Source organism: Notothenia rossii (genome assembly GCF_949606895.1).
Source record: "Notothenia rossii genome assembly, chromosome: 4".
In the NCBI taxonomy this organism is placed as follows: Eukaryota; Metazoa; Chordata; class Actinopteri; order Perciformes; family Nototheniidae; genus Notothenia; species Notothenia rossii.
Genome location: NC_136902.1, coordinates 65800709 through 65818790, shown reverse-complemented (window position 1 = coordinate 65818790; position 18082 = coordinate 65800709). Strand labels below are relative to the sequence as shown.

General features: G+C 40.6%; 1 protein-coding gene and 1 long non-coding RNA gene across 2 annotated transcripts; one reads left to right on the top strand and one right to left on the bottom strand.

Annotated features, from left to right (window-relative positions):
• Positions 1-235: 235 nt before the first annotated feature.
• LOC307036722 (A disintegrin and metalloproteinase with thrombospondin motifs 8-like) lies at positions 236-17650 on the bottom strand. Its single transcript, XM_079677289.1, has 9 exons — positions 16651-17650; positions 13312-13551; positions 9723-9855; positions 9439-9606; positions 8399-8691; positions 6558-6744; positions 5268-5440; positions 3886-4061; positions 236-2606 (listed from the first exon to the last, which is right to left on the bottom strand). Exons 1-9 carry the CDS (start codon positions 17344-17346, stop codon positions 1862-1864), a joined length of 2811 nt encoding a protein of 936 aa, XP_079533415.1. The 5' UTR covers positions 17347-17650; the 3' UTR covers positions 236-1861.
• Positions 2059-7327, top strand: LOC307036723. Its single transcript, XR_013807428.1, has 3 exons — positions 2059-2199; positions 2329-2509; positions 6575-7327. It is a non-coding gene; the product is annotated as an uncharacterized lncRNA (long non-coding RNA).
• Positions 17651-18082: the final 432 nt, after the last annotated feature.

Genomic DNA, 18082 nt, shown 5'->3' with positions numbered 1-18082 from the left:
AAGTGGCCAACAATGGGTTTAAAGAGTTCTCTGGAAAACATGGAAAACTTTAATATGTGTATGCATTTAAAGGGTTATTTTGAAGTATGGCTCCTCCCAATATTGGCACATGTTTGTTGATATGTAACCACCAATCTGGAAATCCCTGGAATCTTCAAGTAATAAAGCTTTTTTGCACAAAAGAGAAAACAAAAAGTATCATAGAGAATACGCATCAGAAAAAGAGAATCACGTATTGACATAAATGTGTTTATTTGACCATTTTTATAGACAAAAATCTCAAAGACAGTAGCATCTGCCCAAATTATGTCCAAGGTAAAAAAAATTACAAAAATAAATAGCTTAAAAAGGAAGCTGTAATAATAAAATAGTATGGTCCTTCACTGAAGGGATAGAGTATAAGCCTAATGCTCATTCTGTTTTGTTTTATAACATTATGTAAATTAACATCAGAATAAAAAATCTAATATACATACAAGAGTCTGAAAACATCTGTGAGTGTTTGCATATGATGCATTAAAAAATAAAAGTCTGGAAACAAATACAATTAAAGATACTTTTCACATACACGATAGTTAGTATGCTTACGGCTTGGTAATTACACCTCCAAACAAACATTTGTAGCATGGCAAATTGTCTGTACCACTGTTCCTCTCAATGAAATTGTAATCCTTGGAATAAAATTAAACTACAGGGCAGAGGGAATTTCTCTGTCATGGGTTTCTCATTATCAAGGCTAATTCACTTTACACAATGTGTAAATTCAAATTCTATCAATTGTAATACATTCTATACCTTTAGTTGGCATTGAACAAATCTGTAGTCCTTAGTAGCACATTTTAAAGTCCAAAATAATCCTGTTTGAGTGTCACTGATTAGTATTCCTACAGTTCAACACACAAAAAAACGCATTTCCCAGAGGCTTAATACTCTAATGTATCAATCGTATACGTACCGGCCTCAATACAAGAGAAATGGCTCCTTTGAGCTTTGAAGGGCTTTGAGTTCTGTGGAGGACAGTTGGAGATATATGTACACTTTGCTGGTGTTGGACAGCAGGTTTCATGCCATTGCTTTAGCCCCACAATAAATGAAAGCAAACTTACAAAGACATATTGCAGATTATACCAGACTTCATCCAAAAAAGTTAGTTTTTTGTTTCTCTTTCTGGAGAAACTCACACACAGCACCTTCGTCTAACAACATCACATGTACATCCTGAGGTAGATTTCCATTGTGTCTCAATAGTGGTGTCTAATGTCAACAAAACATGACAAAACGATATTCAGGCAAATTCCCATGATCTGACTAGATGCTACCAGTTAGTGATATGGACGGATTAGAAGCACGGGACCCCCGGGCACAGACCTGTAGAAGGCTCTTTTGGTGGTCACTTTGTGTCAACTTGTGTCTCTTTGAGGTGGTTTTGGGTCTCTTTGTGTTTTTTATATTTCTCTTTGTGGCAATTTTGAGTGTCTGTAGTTGTTTTTGTCAGTTAGTGTTTGGTATATGTCTCCTTGTGGTTCTTTTGCGTCTTCTGGTTAATGTTATGTTTTTCTTTGTGCTCATTTTGCTTGTGTTTGTGGTCACTTTGATTTAATTGGTGGTATTTTTGTGTCAATATGCGGTCGTTTTTTGTCTCTGTGGTTGTTTGTGTCTCTTGGTATTTGTTTTGTGTTTCTTTCTCGTCATTTTGCATCCTTTTGTGATATTTTTTGGGTGGCTTTATACGGTTGTTTTGTGTTGTCATTGTGTGCCTTTTTGGTTGTTTGTCTGTGCCTGGAGAGCCCATCCAGCATTCCATCCATGGTTGGTAAATGCAGTCGGACCAATCAGGGAAAGTTCAGTATACTCATGTTCTTCATAAGCATTCTTGGTTAAGACAGTCCCCGGAGACTGGATCTGGGATTTTGTTCAGATCGCACTTCTCTGACTCAACAATCTTCCCAGTGTAGTCTATGCACACAACGCTGCGGTGGCGCTCCCCCTGGCCACAAGTTCGTGAGCAGACGGACCAAGGTCCCATTTGCCAAATGGGGCATGGCACATCCCCACAGGGCCTGATGTCTACAGGCTTAAGGTCTCTGTCACAATGGCTGGAAAGGAAGCCTGCATTGTCTCTGCATTCAACGTTCCTCCGGGACCATCCGGAGCCACAGCTCTTGGAGCACTCAGACCACTCCCCTAGCATCCAGTCAGGTACGCCAAACGGATGGATCATATGCAAAGACGGTGCAAAGGCCTTCCTCTCCTTTGATTTGTTGAAGCTCACATCTCTAGGGATGAAAAAGGTATATTTGACCTTGGGGGGGTTGTCGTCCCCTGCAGTGGCTAGGAGTTGGATGGTGATGGCCTCCTTCAGCTGCCTAAAGCTCTGTATCCTCTCCAGCGTGGTGGAGGAGCCGCTGTACTTCAGCACAGCGCCCAGCACAGGAATGTCCTGCTCCACCGTGGATACAGAGAAGTTACCGTTGAGGATGTAACCGCCACCCTCTCTCTTTACAGCCAGGTAATTCCCATCATGTTTGATTCCTCTGTGGCTCCGCTGTTTGATGTCAATGTTCGTAGCGCCAACAGGAATTGTGACAATGTCGCTGTATCCATAGCTGGTGGAAAAAAGACAGAACTGAATTAAAATAATTTACCCTCTTTTTTATCCTCCCTTAAATTAATAGTTCATTATTTGGGTCTGATAGCTATCTTCCCTGGACCCAAGCTCTCTGAAATGCTCAAAAATACGGCAACACCTATACATCTAACTAGCCTACTTTATGGAATTCCTTTTAGCTAATATGCTAACAAAGAGAGCTAGGCTAGCTGACCCCATTTTTTCAGTTTTGCGCTATGATAGCTAACCAACTGCTGGCTGTAGACTTTCATTTACTCAGAATTACCCTGATCAAAAGCCACAAACTGAAACCTGTTGGTAAAAACAATAAAGTAATTCTGTATACTACGTGTTGCTGTAGCCTAACCTTTTGAGACTCCCCCCCCCCGCTCCATGCACCTTGGAAGTAGTTAAAATAGTGCCAGAGATCCCTACTAAGCTATTAAAGTGGTAGGAATGTTGTCTAATACTCAGGTCGTCAAAGCATTCAGGCTAAATAAATGCTAATAAATGCTTATTAGCAATCCTAGGTAAGAAAGTGATTAGTATTGGTCCTCTGATGTATCTCTCAGAAATACGGAAAGAGTTTTTTCGATTTCATTATCAGGTAACTTTTTTATTGCTATGTTTGTTTTGTGTCCTAGCTTACATCTATAAATATATAAATAGAGAAACTATTTGTTATATTGGCCACTGGCTGTTGGCAGTGTAGGAATTTGATTGTTCTTCCTGGAAACCGGAGAATATAAAGAGAAAAATCATTTCCAAATTACATAAAGTGGATCATGTTTTTGAATCGGGTTGTTTGTTTGTTTTTCTGTCTGTCTATGCAGGGTTATGGAAAACTGCTGGCCTGCTTTCATAAATCATGGTGGAGGAGTGTATCATTTGCCAGGGAATAAATCAGTAATTAAGTTTGGAGCAGATTCGGATCATTGTGTGCAAACAAGCAATAGTTTTATATCATTCTAACAGCCATTCTTTTTTTCCATGTATTTGTCCCTTTAAAATAACTGCTTTCATTGCTGCAAAACCTTTCCATCAAGATAAGCAAGAGGAAGCAGCGTTTTCGATGCTACAATCTTTCATCAGATCAGAGAATGTCAAAACTATAAACAGTCAAATATAGCACTGATTTTATATCTGAATTATTTTGGTAGCTAGCTTCTTGTTCTGCTAGTGCGTTGCCCTCATTTTTTCACTCGAAATGATATCAATCTACAGTGCATTTGTTATTACTTTCATTTTCATATACCAAGGATTTTCAGAGCACTTACGTTGCTTTGTTGTAGGAGCCTGTGATCTTTCGACAAGTGAGCCCACTCCCTCCACACACTCCGCACTTATCCAATCTCTTGTTGGACCCAATCACCTGGTCACAGCCGGCCTTCACACACTGGCCTTGGACACACACCGATGTGGTGTCAGGGCCACAGGTTGTCCCATCAATGACCTGCAGGAGCGAAGCAAGTAGTGGTTGTTAATTATTTTAACAAAAGTCAAGCGTTTTTTATCAAAGTGTTCTAAATGGAAGTAAAAATGCATGTGTTTCGGAAGTATTGAGAATAGGACGACAAACATGAGACTTGGGATATACTGCAAAGCAGGTTGTGTGACAGGTTGTTCTGATGTAGTTTTGATGTTGTTAGGCCACCCCTTGTTTACTTTAATTCGTCAAAAAATAGGATGATGATTTGATAGGAGTGGAGTATTCCTTTAACAAAGGTCTGTTGAAAAGCTTTTAACAATGAATCTAACAGGTCCACAAAAAGAGAGAATGTGGACTTGGGGTTATTGGTCAAACTCCTTTTCGTAGGTCAAGATAATCTTGACTGAAAGAATAATTGTGTTCAAATAAGTCTTTGAATGGAGTTTTCGCTTGAGCTTCCACACAAATAATGCAAATGTCATAGTTATATTAACTCAGGAAACGCCAGGTTTCCATGTGTCATGTGAAATAATTTGTCAGTGCAAAACAGATAATAACATTAATAACAATGGATTAATGAATTTATACTTTCATGTGATATCATATTATATCTACATATATTTATTTACTTTAGCAGAAATTAGTTGGCCACAGAATTTTGAACACAATACGTCTCAGAAATCAGCCTTACTTTAGAGCTTTATTCAGTACACTTCTAGAGAAGCTTTACGGAGACCTTTGACAGCAATGGATTCCTTCGATTTGACAGTGTATTATTACATTGCTTAGTTGAATACTCAATTCTGATGGGTGAAATTTGGACATTCCAGGGGTTTGTTTAATATTCAGACCTCCACTAAGGAGGACACTCTGACTAATGTGGAGTCATATCAATCCGCAGAAAGTATGGTCAATTGTACGTCAGTTGTGAACACTAAACATAGTTTTCCTCCATCAGTGAATACCGGAATACATTTTATTAATATTATATTTGTGGAGAGCACAAAATACCTGTTGGTGTTCTTTTATTAATTTTCACTATAGCTTAAAAATGAGTTTGCTCCTGCTCTGATACTCACGATTATGTACTTTAAGGATGGTTGTGTTCTCAATCAATTACAATACAAGCTTTTATGTCGGACTGAGTTCTAAGGTATATATTTCACCATTGAATGTGAATATGTGAAAAGTATAATGGTTGCGTTTGAGTTGTGAGTGCATCTGCTGTACCTTGGGTTCGAACACCTTAAATTCACTGCTGCCCCTGGCCCTGCAGAACAGCTTGCATCTGTCTCTGGGAGAAACGCCGGCGTACTTTGGGATCCACTGTTTCATATTCCCATTGTAGTCCAGGTAGTTAGGGCTGTTGTACATATCACACTGCTCCTCTCTGAAACTCTTTCCTAAGGTAAAGGAGTAAAGATTAGTGTACAATACACTGAGGTCTACTATGGAAATGAAATCATTCAGATTCATAAAAAAACCTAATGTGCATTTAAGACAATTATACAAGATCATTTCGGTAAAAATAAGAATCACAAGAAGAAATATAAAGCATATCATTTAAAAGGTCAAATGTAAATGTCACTACTAAAATGCAAAAAAATACTAAAAGTGTAAAAAGAGATGAATCAGTAACCTATTTAGAATGAATTGATCCATGAGACGACATCTCTACAGAAAGGGCGTGAATTCATTCTACACAAGAATGCATGATCTGTAGCATTTCATTATTATTGCATGTTTCCATGGTTTTATTGTATGTGTCTACCTTGTCAAAAAGGTCTGGTTAAACCATTAAATATTTGTCAAGACATCTTTTTTTACCTCCTTCAAGAAGGTTATGTGTTCAGCTTTGTTTGTTTCTCTCTCTGTCAGCAAGATTAAAAAAAAAAAACTAGTGGAGGAAAATTCATGAAATCTGTTGGGAGGATATAGCCTGTGGATCTGATTCACAGAGGCGGATACACACATTATTTTTCACTTTCATTAACATTGCAAAATAGGGAATAGGTCTGCACACTACATTTGCCCTTGTAGTTATTATATTGAATATATGATATGTATATGTAAAACCCATCCATTTCGATTGTATCTTGCCAAAAAAAAAAGGGGGGGAAAAAGCACCAAAAAAGTTACTTTACATGACATGTTAGACGCTTTTATCCAAAGCGACGTACATACTCAATACTGTGGACAATCCCCACAGGAGCAATTTGGGGTGAAGTGTCTTGCCCAGGGACACAACGACATGCAGTGGGGTTTGAACCTGTGGCCCCCTGATCCCAACACCAAGGCTCTACTGCACTACACCTCCCTATGGAAAACTTCAAACCATTCTTCCTTGAAGATAATATATCTGCATGTTCCTTGTTGTTTGGAGTTTGAATCTTTATGGTTTTTACACTTTATAAGTCACTTGTAAGTTGCTTTGGATCAAATGTAATGTAATGGAGTGTATCAAATCATTCAGCATGCTGGAAGCTTTGTTTTTAAAACCTGCCTATTGCTTATTCTCACCTTCGTCTTTGTCACAGGGCTGCGTGTTGCAGGACTGGTACCGAACCCTCTGTCCCTCACAGTACTTTCCTCCGTTCTGCGGGATAGGTTCAGTGCACTCCCTGTGGGAGAACTCCACCCCCCCTCCACACGTCCTGGAGCACTGCTGCCACGGCCCCCACAAACTCCAGCCGCCGTCCACAGCCACCTGCGGTACAACACAGCGAGGGAAGAGGAGGGAAAAGAGCAGTCAGAGTAGGTGGTTAGAGCTCAGTGCCAAAGGCAATCTCAGCTGTGTAGCCTTAACCACAGTCTGGGCTTCTGGGTTTGAGGCCGCACAGTGTGCTGGCGTGCCGCGACTCCAGGCTAAATCTGTGTTGAAGTTCGGCACGCGCATGCTGTCTGCCTCTGCCCGCATTCCTGCCACATGTGTCACTCACCACTAGTGGAACCTGCCATGCTGCAGCTTTGGAAGGCATCATTGAAAGTGTGTGTGCATATGTGTATGTGTTTGAAGAGTTAGTGTCCTTTTCCAGCAGTTTATTAGTTTGGACCAGCTAACATCCCAACTGCCAGCACGTCTGGGTTGATAAACAGATGTATGATCATAACACAAGCAGCAGATATCAACGTGAGCAAGGTAAAATGAAACACTGAGACTTATACATGTTCTTTTAGGAAATATAAACAGACATTATGAACAATTTGGTTTAAACTTACTGAATTCCAAGTAAGTATATTCATAAACAGTCACTTGTGCTTTTCATTTCAGTCACTTGTGCTTTTCATTTATGTAAAACTACTTAAAACTGTTATTTCTGTAAGACACTGTGTCTTTGAATTGCGACAGCCAGGCTAACTAGGAGATTTTTTTTCCCCAAAAACAACCGATTTCCAATATAAATGTTGTTTTGCGTTGGTTAATAACAATCCTTTTATGGTTGGTTTGGTGCTTTACATTGCATTAAGTTTTAGATGTAAAATGTTTCCTTAGCACAGAAAGGACATCTTCTTATCATTCACTACATAATGTAGGTCGCAAGTTCATTTAGACTATTTCCAGGATTGCTGTTGCAGAACAGAGGGTCAAACCTATTAAATTTGTAAAAAATAATTCTGAATCAAAAACCCAATGTGAAACTTAAAACATTGAAAACCTGTTTTTGTTGTCCAAAAAAATGGTCTAAAAAGAATCCAACAGGTTTTTGCCAACAAATTTGGTAACTTTTTTTGTAAAATACAGTGCACTTCAAAGGAAGTTACTCATCTAACAAAAAAGGGACAAGATGTTGGTATTAGAAGTGTTCTGGTTACCAATCACGGTTAAGCAGATTGAATACAGGTTTACAGTCGTCTCAAGAGGAATTAGCTTAGCTAATCGGTTGTAGACTTTGCCCATTGACAACTCAAACTTTATTCTAGCATCTTAAATTGATTATCTAACCTTAATCAATGACTGATACAGTCTTGGCTTGAATATCCTTTAAACAGACACCAGAACTTCAAAATATTGGCTGTAGTTCCCTGAGTCATATCATTATCAGACTAAAAATAGCAGATGGTTTTAAAGTTGGTACGTTAACTAAAACACCGATTTGTAAATTGTATTGAATGGCTGTCACTGTATCTACTATTTAAGTCTAGAGGAAAACTATGAGGGCTAAAAGTTGGGATAACAGCACAAGAAGGAAGAAATTCAGAAGTCAGCAAACTTCTTTGAACTTTAGCTAACATTAGCCACCATAAGTCATACCAGACCAACTAAAACTGTAGCACCGAACCCCAGAGTGTGTTGAATTAAGCAAGGGAGAGTTTTATCGTTAATGACTTCAAAATGTGGAAGAACACAGAAGCAGACTTACCAAAGGCTGCATCACGTCCTGAGTGGGCATGCACTCTCCGTGGAGGCAGGACCCGTTGAGGCTGCAGGGGGTCCCGTCCGCCCAGGGTAAGCTGCCGTTCTTGGTGGAGCACTGCTGCGTCCCATCCTCCTGACACCACAGCTGGCTACAAATATCACTGTCTGAGGAGTTGGGGCATTGGACAAACTCCTCTCCAAACATGTGCTGGCACTGCTGGTCCAGGCTGTACTTGAAGCCCGGCAGCTCGCTCGGTAACGGCATGGTACTCTCTGTTACATCCAGCAGACAGTCCCCTATGGCCACAACACAAAGAAAAGAAACATTGCATGAGATCATAGTGTGGTTTATGGGGATTAAGGACTTTGGGTGGCATGACAACATTGGGAAATGATTCAGGGCAAAAATGGATAACGTCACTTTAATAGGCATCCTAGGGTTTTGAATCTTGACATTTGGTAGCTATTTCAAATCAGAAAGCTTTCATTGTCCTCACATGATTCTCTATTACATTCAATAAACTTGTGTTTCTTGAGTGTTCAATGACGTCCGCAGTTTGGAATGAACACTCTCAGCCACACACGATTTTTATTCAAACTGATAAAGAACATATTTTGCTGACACCAGCTGTTGCTTTTGGCTGAGGAGGTGAAGAACAGGAAGAAGTCCGTTGCATGACTCATAGGGAAAGAAGGTTCACTGATAGGTCTAGCAAGGATACAAACAAATGTAACATAAACAACCAGGGATGGAGAGAGGGAAGCTACATTAAGAAACAAAAAGAGAGTTAGAAGAAGGGGATGTGGAAATCGAGGGCACGATAAACTATCCCTACAACCCATAATTTGAGGGGAGCGACATGTTTGCACAAGAAAGCCATAGTTATAGCAGAAGAGGAATAACATTATGTTTTATTCATCTCTGAATCAGCCCTAAGAGAGTCAGTATTGTGAAAGAGACTTCCATACTGGCTGCTTAGCTTCTGATCAGTGTGTAATTTCTAGTATGCTGGGAAAAAAATAATTTTTTCAAATATTTCTTACCATGTCCATTGTCAAAGAACTCTGTGATGTAGAGAGCGCTGCAGGGAGACCAAGGCGCGGTCTTGTTGAGGCTGACAAACAGAGGAGCCATCAGGTGATGACCTCCCAGATCTCCAAACAGCCTCTCACAGGTCTTGGAGTCATCATGAGGCATACTCAACACATGACCTGCAATGGTGATAATGGGAGACACAGTTTCACAGATGCACAGAAAAGTGGTTCTGAATGACTGGAAAATACTTTAAGGCCACATACCTACCCTTAAATAATAAATGTAAACTTACCGAGCTCGTGAGCAGCTGTGAAGGCAGCTTGCAGACCGTTATCCTCGATAACTGAGCAGCTTCTCTTGGGATCGCACATCGTCCCAACATCGGCCACACCCAACGTGTCGCAGCTCTTCTGTCCGCAGATGTCCTTCAACACAAATAACACAGAAAAAACATTGAAACTGGAGCAAGAAAGGTAATATAGAAGAAACAATATATATAAATACTGTTCTTATTCATTGTTCATACTTATACCTATAAATATACATACAACAAACAGAAAAACATATGGCTTACTAATATGAAGAATGAAGAAATAAAAATATTGCTGTCATTCTGCATAAAAATGACCATATGGGCTTCTGCTTGTTGCAGGGAGAGAGTGACTTTCTGGGCGATGGGCCTTTGGAACGATGGGCATTGTTTTCAGAAAACAAGGGGATTTTGGAAAAATTGGACTATTAGGACATTTTCCGGACAATTGTGGTTTCGTAATATTGGGCCTTTGGAACAATGGGCAGTCTGCAGAAAGCCAGGATATGTTAGGCAACCTTTAACAAATTCAGCCTGAGAGGATAGGTGTGTTTTGTTTATTTTTAAAACGGATTCAGCACTGCAGCGGCTTGCACTTCACTCGTATTGCTATAAGTAACTCAGTAAGATGTCATAGACTACTCCACTGTTTGAGGTTACGTTGCAAAAACAGATTTTTATGCTTGACATTTCTTAAAACTGAACATTTTTCTTTACCCATATTGTATTATGTCTTTTCAAGGTTACTGTGTAAAACAAATTTGTTTGCCAGAACGCTACTAGGGCTTTTGCTATACATTGGCTATGTACAGCAAGAGGTTGGATTAGGGTTGGACAATAATCTCCAGTGGCATACAGTATGTCAATTACAAACAGTATACTGTGAATGGTATCTGCCTGTGTACCATGAGTAACATACCATTTCTAAGTACCATAAGCCAGTAGAACCACAGCGGCATTGCAAAAATGAACAGTGACAACAAACATATCACTTAATGTACAATAGACTTATGCCGATAGAACAAACATATCATGAGAGATAATGAGACACTTCTGTATTGGAACCAATTCAACAATGTAATTCATATCAGTGTAGGCCAGGGCATTTTCATGGTCAACCAGTTTAACATTCACAAATATTGGCTCTAACCACTGTTCTAACCCTGAATAAGGACTATCTCCCTTAAAAGGAGTGCCCATTTGCTTAGAAACAGCTGGCAAAGTGAACTATCAAAGAGTAAAGACATTACTCTAAATATATTAAGAGTATGGGCAGCTCTTTCATTGTTATTTTATGTATTCGGATGGCGGACCCTCATTGCTTATTTGTGTCCAGTTGTTTTTCTGTCACTCTTTAAGAAACAAATCAAAAACTTGTTGCTCAGTGTTTCCGTCATAAAAAAGCAAATAAATAAACTCAGCATGCAGCTATGATCTTAACTGTGGTTTATCAAAAATCCTTCCTTGCTCCATAAGACGCCTGGCTGTGTAGGATGAAGACGGACACGTCCATGGCCTTTGCCTGAGCCCAAAAAAAACCCACAAGGCACAACCCTCTGTGATTCAAAACACATCTGGACTTGGAGCTGCGTTTTGAACGCTGCACAGCATCTGTTCGTACACCTTGTTCCACAATAGCATCGGTCACTCACAGACACAAAGTAAGATGTAGCACAAGCATTTGCATTTGTATAGCTTTAGCAGACATATGTACATTTGCCGAATGCAGCGTAAGACCACAAAAATGCACAAGAATAACTGTTTCCACTGAATGCAACAGAGTGTACAGTTTCACAACAGCCAGTATTAGCAGCAGCATTCTTATAGTGGGATATATGGCACACTGTTTCAACCCAGACAAGCAGATCATTTTTAAAGAGCCTTAATCATGTCATGGCTGATTTGTGGCGGCACTAAAGTTAGCTCATCCACAAGGAGCCTTCCGTCCTCCACATTTCAAAGCACATCTCCGCTGAAATGGAAAAACCAACACAAACAGGGTTCATGTGAATGATGGCAACAAATCCAGCACAAGACTGCATGAAGCCCATATGTTCTATTCATCATTTGCTCGATCCCGGGTCAGATATAATGTCTTTCAACCTGTCATCGAATCAAGCTGCATCCAGGGCTATAGAAATGTACTTGGCTGATGTGTTGTGTGCTAACACCTTGTCCACATGCACTTACCGGGTGAAAAAAAGCAGCCAAATACAGTCATAACAAGCCAATCACAAGTCCAACCCTTAGGACTGCTGAACTTATTTCCTGCTGAAGCATCCATAAAGCACACTGTTTACTCTCTGCTGACATTTCCCCAGCTTGGAAAAGTGTTCAACTATTCCATCTTGATGATCCCTTTTCAGCATCCTTAGTTCACCCAAAGAGCCAGAAAGGCTTTCCTTAACCACATCTTGTTTCCCTTTTTGGGTAGCTTAAAGAAAATATGTTTATAATTGTCCCAAAGCAGAGAATATGGCACAACTTGCCCTAAAATGCACCTGCGTTACTGTAAAATACTTTGGCTTCAAGTCATTGTTGTGTGGTTTAGTTTGCTGTTCAGAAACCACACTATGTACCACAGCTGGCCTGGGACTGAATCCAGCAGGGATTTATTTGTGACTCATCCTTGCTTCCTTGGGCTATTTCCTTCTGAATGGAGAACAACATATTCCAGACTATCATGGGTGAGTGCTTTATCCATCTTATAGTACGCTGTAAAGCACTCACAACATTGTTTGTGTTGTTTCATACCTAACAGCCCGGCGTATGCTCTGAAGAAAGAGTCAACAATCATATCAGATATTTTTTACTCATAACGATTAGTTTTAGAGCTGTATTTATCAAGCGTGGATGATACATTTTTGGCCTTGTAAAGTTCTTATGGCTCTGTTTTTTTCCCATTTAAAGAATGTGATTCCAATACTCACTTTATTTTGTTTTTGTCTCTGCCAACTCTCGAGGGAAATATCTGCTCTTTATTTGCTAAATGTTACACGATATTTACCACTAACTTTGTCCGCCTGCTGTTTATTGCTGAGCAGGTACAGTCTATCAATTTAGTTTTTTTAAACTGCGTCCTTTTAATGTTTTCTATGGATGTACTAATTCGGAAGGGTTAACAAGGAAGTCCAGGAAGTACACTGAAAACTGAAATGCTGACTTGAATCAAATGTATTATGTCAACAAATCAGGTCAGTTAAAAGCAATAGAATTAAAGTTTAACCTAATTTATATTTTTGATTTAACTAAATAGTATGGCTTTCAACTAACATAATACATTTAATTAAACTGAAGACTGATAAAGTCTGTGTCCTGTGTGAACCCAAATGCAACAATGTAATTAATGTGACAAATTCATCTGCTGAAGAAGATAGTGCAAGCTTTGACGTTAAGTAGACCTTTAGTCAAACTACCTCTCATGGGTGAATAATCAACTCTCAAACTCACCACAATGTCTCTCCTCAAATGATTGTGACACTATTTGCAGAGGATGGTATGTTTTATCCAGAGACATTACCAACCATTTTACAGCTGAAGAAGCTAAAACAGCTTTGTCATTGGCCCTCACCTCTCTGGTGAAGAGCATGGCAGTGTCATAGTGCTCTGGATGCCTCTGGCTCGGCGGGTTGAAGAGCTGCTGCCAGGAGCAGAAGTTCCTCAGAGCAACCCCCCCGTTGCTGGAGACCTCCGGGCCGACCTCCTCTTCCTCCACAACCAACATCTTAACCACCACTATGTTGACCGAGTTCTTTATGCTGGGGTGCTTGTAAAGCTGGGCAGCCATTGACATCAGGGTTAGCATGTAGTGCTGCGAGAGGGGAGAGACAGGACACAACATTTAAAGAGATTAACTTCCATGAACATGAACTTCATTGCTCAAGGCATTTAAACAGTGTTCACATCCATGTTTGATTAAAGAACCAAACGGATGAAGGTCAAGCACTGATTCTATGAATTTTGCATAATATTATGTCTGTATCTCTGCTTGAACAGACTAAAGCAATTAGCAAACAATTTAAAGTTTTCTGTCGTAAAATGATGATATTTGGGTAGCAAAATGTTATAATATATCATTAGTCATTATTTGTTTCCAAATAGACTTATAATCTGAGTGTTTGGGTCTAACTTCCCACAGAGCATTGCTCAGTTCAAAATAATACAAATGCTAGTCTTTCATTGGTAGGCCGTATGCTCAATCACCATTGTGTTAACGCATTTGGCAGATAGTGACGTGTTCGACTGAAATCCTGAGGATAATTGCTTTGACAAACATTTTGTGTTTCTATTAAGAGACTTGAAATTGGTAATCAAAGAATTGTCTGAACAGCACCATCATAAATTACCCTAACTCTAACCCTAATGCAAGGGAGACTTTTTTTGTCTAATTTTTTACTTTAAGACAAAACAATAAATGCAAATAAACAATCTAGGCCTATATGATTTTTTTTTTCACTATGACTCTCATGATATGTATGTGTATACATGCCGTACAGTATACTGCTCCTACTCTGACACATGCATTTATCCTGCTAACTTCACAAGCATTGCATTTAAGCTTTAAAATTGCCAGACATTTTTAGACACACTCGAGTCATGTCACTTATGGCGCGTTTCCACTGCCGCGCAGAACTCGCTTTAAGCGTGCCGAGCCGTGCGGGGCTCGTTTTTGGTTGCGCTTCCACTTGGCCTAGTTTTGGCCCGGGGCTACTTTTTCACCTTTTTTCTGGCCGGACTAAATCGTGGTTCTATCGAGGCCAACAAACAGGGCTGAGTCGGGCTGAGTTTGCTAAACTAGAGAGAGAATCGCTGTCAAGGGGGCTACAACTACAACAAGATGAACATATTTGACCGTGATTTAATTGTAATACACGTTTCAAAATGATGCCAAACTAACAACATACTGATACCGGTTAGTAAAAACCATGAACTAATGCTTTTTACAAGTCTGCAGACAGACGGCAGGCGAAAAACCTTTTAAAATGCGTGATCTTCTTATTATAGACACATGCATTTCCAAAAATGTGGTCTACCTACGCTGTAAAATGTATTATCTCTTCGATTTACACACGGAATATATTGCACGTCTGTCCGTCCTGGGAGGGGATCCCTCCTCTGTTGCTCTCCCTGAGGTTTTCTCCCATGTTCCCCTTTAAACTGTGGGTTTTTCTCCGGAGGTTTTTCATTGTACGATGTGAGGACAGAGGGTGTCGTTTTCTCATACTGATATTCTGCACAAACGGTGCTGTTGTATTTGCTGTAAAGTGTCTTTACTGTAGGGTATTTTTATTATATGTAAAGCACTTTGGCTGGACCAAAAATCGTTTAAAAATGTGCTATATAAATAAAACTTGATTTGATTTGTTGTCTAAATGGAGATCGGCTCAGCTAACGCAATATAGGCTATATGCTCCGACCGTCCACACTCACAACGGCCTATACAGACATAAATAAACCAGCGACTGTATTCACCATGACACAGACAGTCAGTGGTTTGTACTTGTTTAACTTTTGTCTAGTTTCTGAACAGATATGAGGAGCTTGAGTGTAAACAGCTAACGGCTGATGTTGTTTTTTCTGGGGTGCTCACGGGTGCTCATTGAAGATGATGTCACGGCTCCACCTACACTGCGTTACTATAGTTACTGCCCCAGCTCATAAACTGTAATGGAAGAGCAGCATTAAAGTGAGCCGGGCCTAATAAGGCCTAACCAAACCGAGCGAGGCCGAGTGAGGCCTGCGGTGGAAATGCGCCATTAGCTTTGCAACAGTTTGAGAAAATAGATGCAAGATTTAGGCCAACTTGTCTTTTTCTGTAAAGAATTCAGTAACGTAACTTTTTGGCTGTATTATCTGTAAGCTCTGCCTCCACATTTTTTGTGCACTTCACTATGATTGGGTCTTGGGCCGTCCTGACGGGCTGGGTTTTCCACAGAGCTGTCAGAGTTGTTTTAGTGGATAGCTGGTAAATCACAATGTGGGAGACTGTGCCATGATGTATCGCAACGTCTTCCATCAGCCTAGCTGCACTCACTCTTCTCTTCCTGGGGTATGATGACGTTCCCGCATGAAAAGTTTTTCCACATGTGCTACACGAGCCACATGATGTTGATTTTTGCCTTGGAACTCTAATCACTAAAACACCCCTGCTCAAACAAAAACAAAAGGTAATGACATTTGAGCGAGTCTGTTTTGTAATTTGTAAAAAGCTAATTGAAATTCAACTTGTCCGTCTAACCTTTGTCCACCTGAACCTGTTTTCTAGCCTTTAGATACTCACTTAGATCACTTATTTTGGGATGAGGCAGAGGGTCTGGCAGCTGAGGAGTTTGCTAAGTGCAAACAGACTCCAGACTGTGGCAGGATCACAGATTGTTCTACTTTTTTTCAAATACATCTAGAGTTAAACTTTGGATTGAAAGAGGACTGATATTATGGATGGAGGATAATTTCAGGATTGTTTTTGTATTCTATCACTATCCATCATATATATGTGTTCAATTTAAATATTGGATGATTTGGATCAATTAAACAAAGTCATGAAAAGGAGTTAATCCACATTCTATTAGATATTGTAAGCCTTGTGAATATTCACTTCATGACGCTGAGGCCCTGCTGCCAAATCGTGACCAAGTTCTCAGGAATGTGCTTCAGCATTGTTTGCATTTTTGTTGCCTGACCTCTTTCTCAGCCTGTTGAAATCAGGGAGCCCATCGATTTCCTCCCAAGCCCCCTTAATGCTAAAATGTGTTTCACAAAGAGGCACATACAATCCGATTCCTGCACTGTTTGTGTTGGCTTTGAATACTTCCAAGGAGGAGGATGGAACGTTTGTTTATGTGACAGATCTAACGATTGTTTGGGTTCCTATCAACAATGTGTGCAGGGAAAAAAGTTGATCGTGTCTAACCTTTATTTCATCTCCGAAGAATTGGGTCATAGTTGAGTCTGCCACAACCAGGGTCTCTATGAACCGTGGTGCGGAAACAAAGCGTCTCCGGCGAGGTTCCCTCCTTTCCCCGTTGTACTCCGCCGCCGCCGCGTGATCAAACAGGAGGGGAACACCGTGGCTGTTTGTGAATGTCCTTCTCTTGATGACATGCAGATGCTCGGCAGCGTCTGGCCCCAGGCCGCCGCGAAGTTTGGGCTCAATTAAATACTCTTTCCCCTCCGTTATAAAGGAGCCAAAGATGCCGGCGCACAAACTGACAGCCACCACCGAGCTCTCATCGTGGTCTACATTCCCCGAGTAAAAACAGCTCCTAAGATGTCCTTCACTCTCCTCTGTCTGGTTCATGTATTTGTGGAGATCTGCGACAGGCTGGGCACCTGAAGCGCTGCGTAAAGCGCCAACATCTCTGGCTTTAATGCGCTGTATGGTGAACGAAGGCGCGATAAAGCTGGTATCTGGAATAAGATTAAGTGTCAAATCCTTGCCAAATGCACTGAGGATAAACCTCGGCTGCTCCTCACTCCTTTTCCAAAAGCGACCACTGATTCTTCCATTTATCCGGACAGGTACAATATCCTCTGATTCAAAAGGAGTTGAAAGTGCAGCGTTCATTACGCCCAGGAGTAAAAACATCAAACACACAGTGGAACACATCTTCTGCAATGGAAATTACACTGACGAGTGGTAAAAAAATAAAGACTTTATTAGAATGAATGTCCTTGATCTCTGGTAAGTGGCGCGTCTTCTCCAATCGATATCTCCTCAGGTCGGGAATCTTTTCAAAATAAAATAGATTGTCCAGCGCTGCAAGACAATCTTGGTCAAACTATTTAATTTCAGTCTGTCTGAGTTGTCGTTTCTAATTCACCAAGCAAGCTAAGTCTTGTTGTGCCACTCACCAGCACCGCTGCAGTCTGGACACATCGGGGGTATTTATACTTTCTGCTCTTCCCTGGACATGAGGGGGTTTATTTTTGATATCCTCGGTTGCTGGAAATTCTCCTCCCACTCGCACTTCATGAGATACTCGCGGATAAAACGGATCCAATGAGAATAGGCCGACACTCCCCCCTTCTGAAATAGCTTGACAACCATGCTCCTATTATTAACCCAGCGTGCTATATGGCAGCGGCAGGACATCTATACTACGCATAGCTGGAAGTCCGCTGCTTGGGTTATTTCGAAGCCTCGTGTGAGTGGCAGGCCCCCCCAAGGCCGGTCTGCTTATCCCTGCACAAAGGAGCACCGCTGGACAGAGAAAGGCACTGAGTTTGCATGGAACTGACCGCCACCTTGAACCCTGGGAAATGTTCAAACACATTGGTAAAGCTAAAGGAAGGATATATGATGTTATTATTCTTTCATTAACCAATAACCATAGTCCATAACC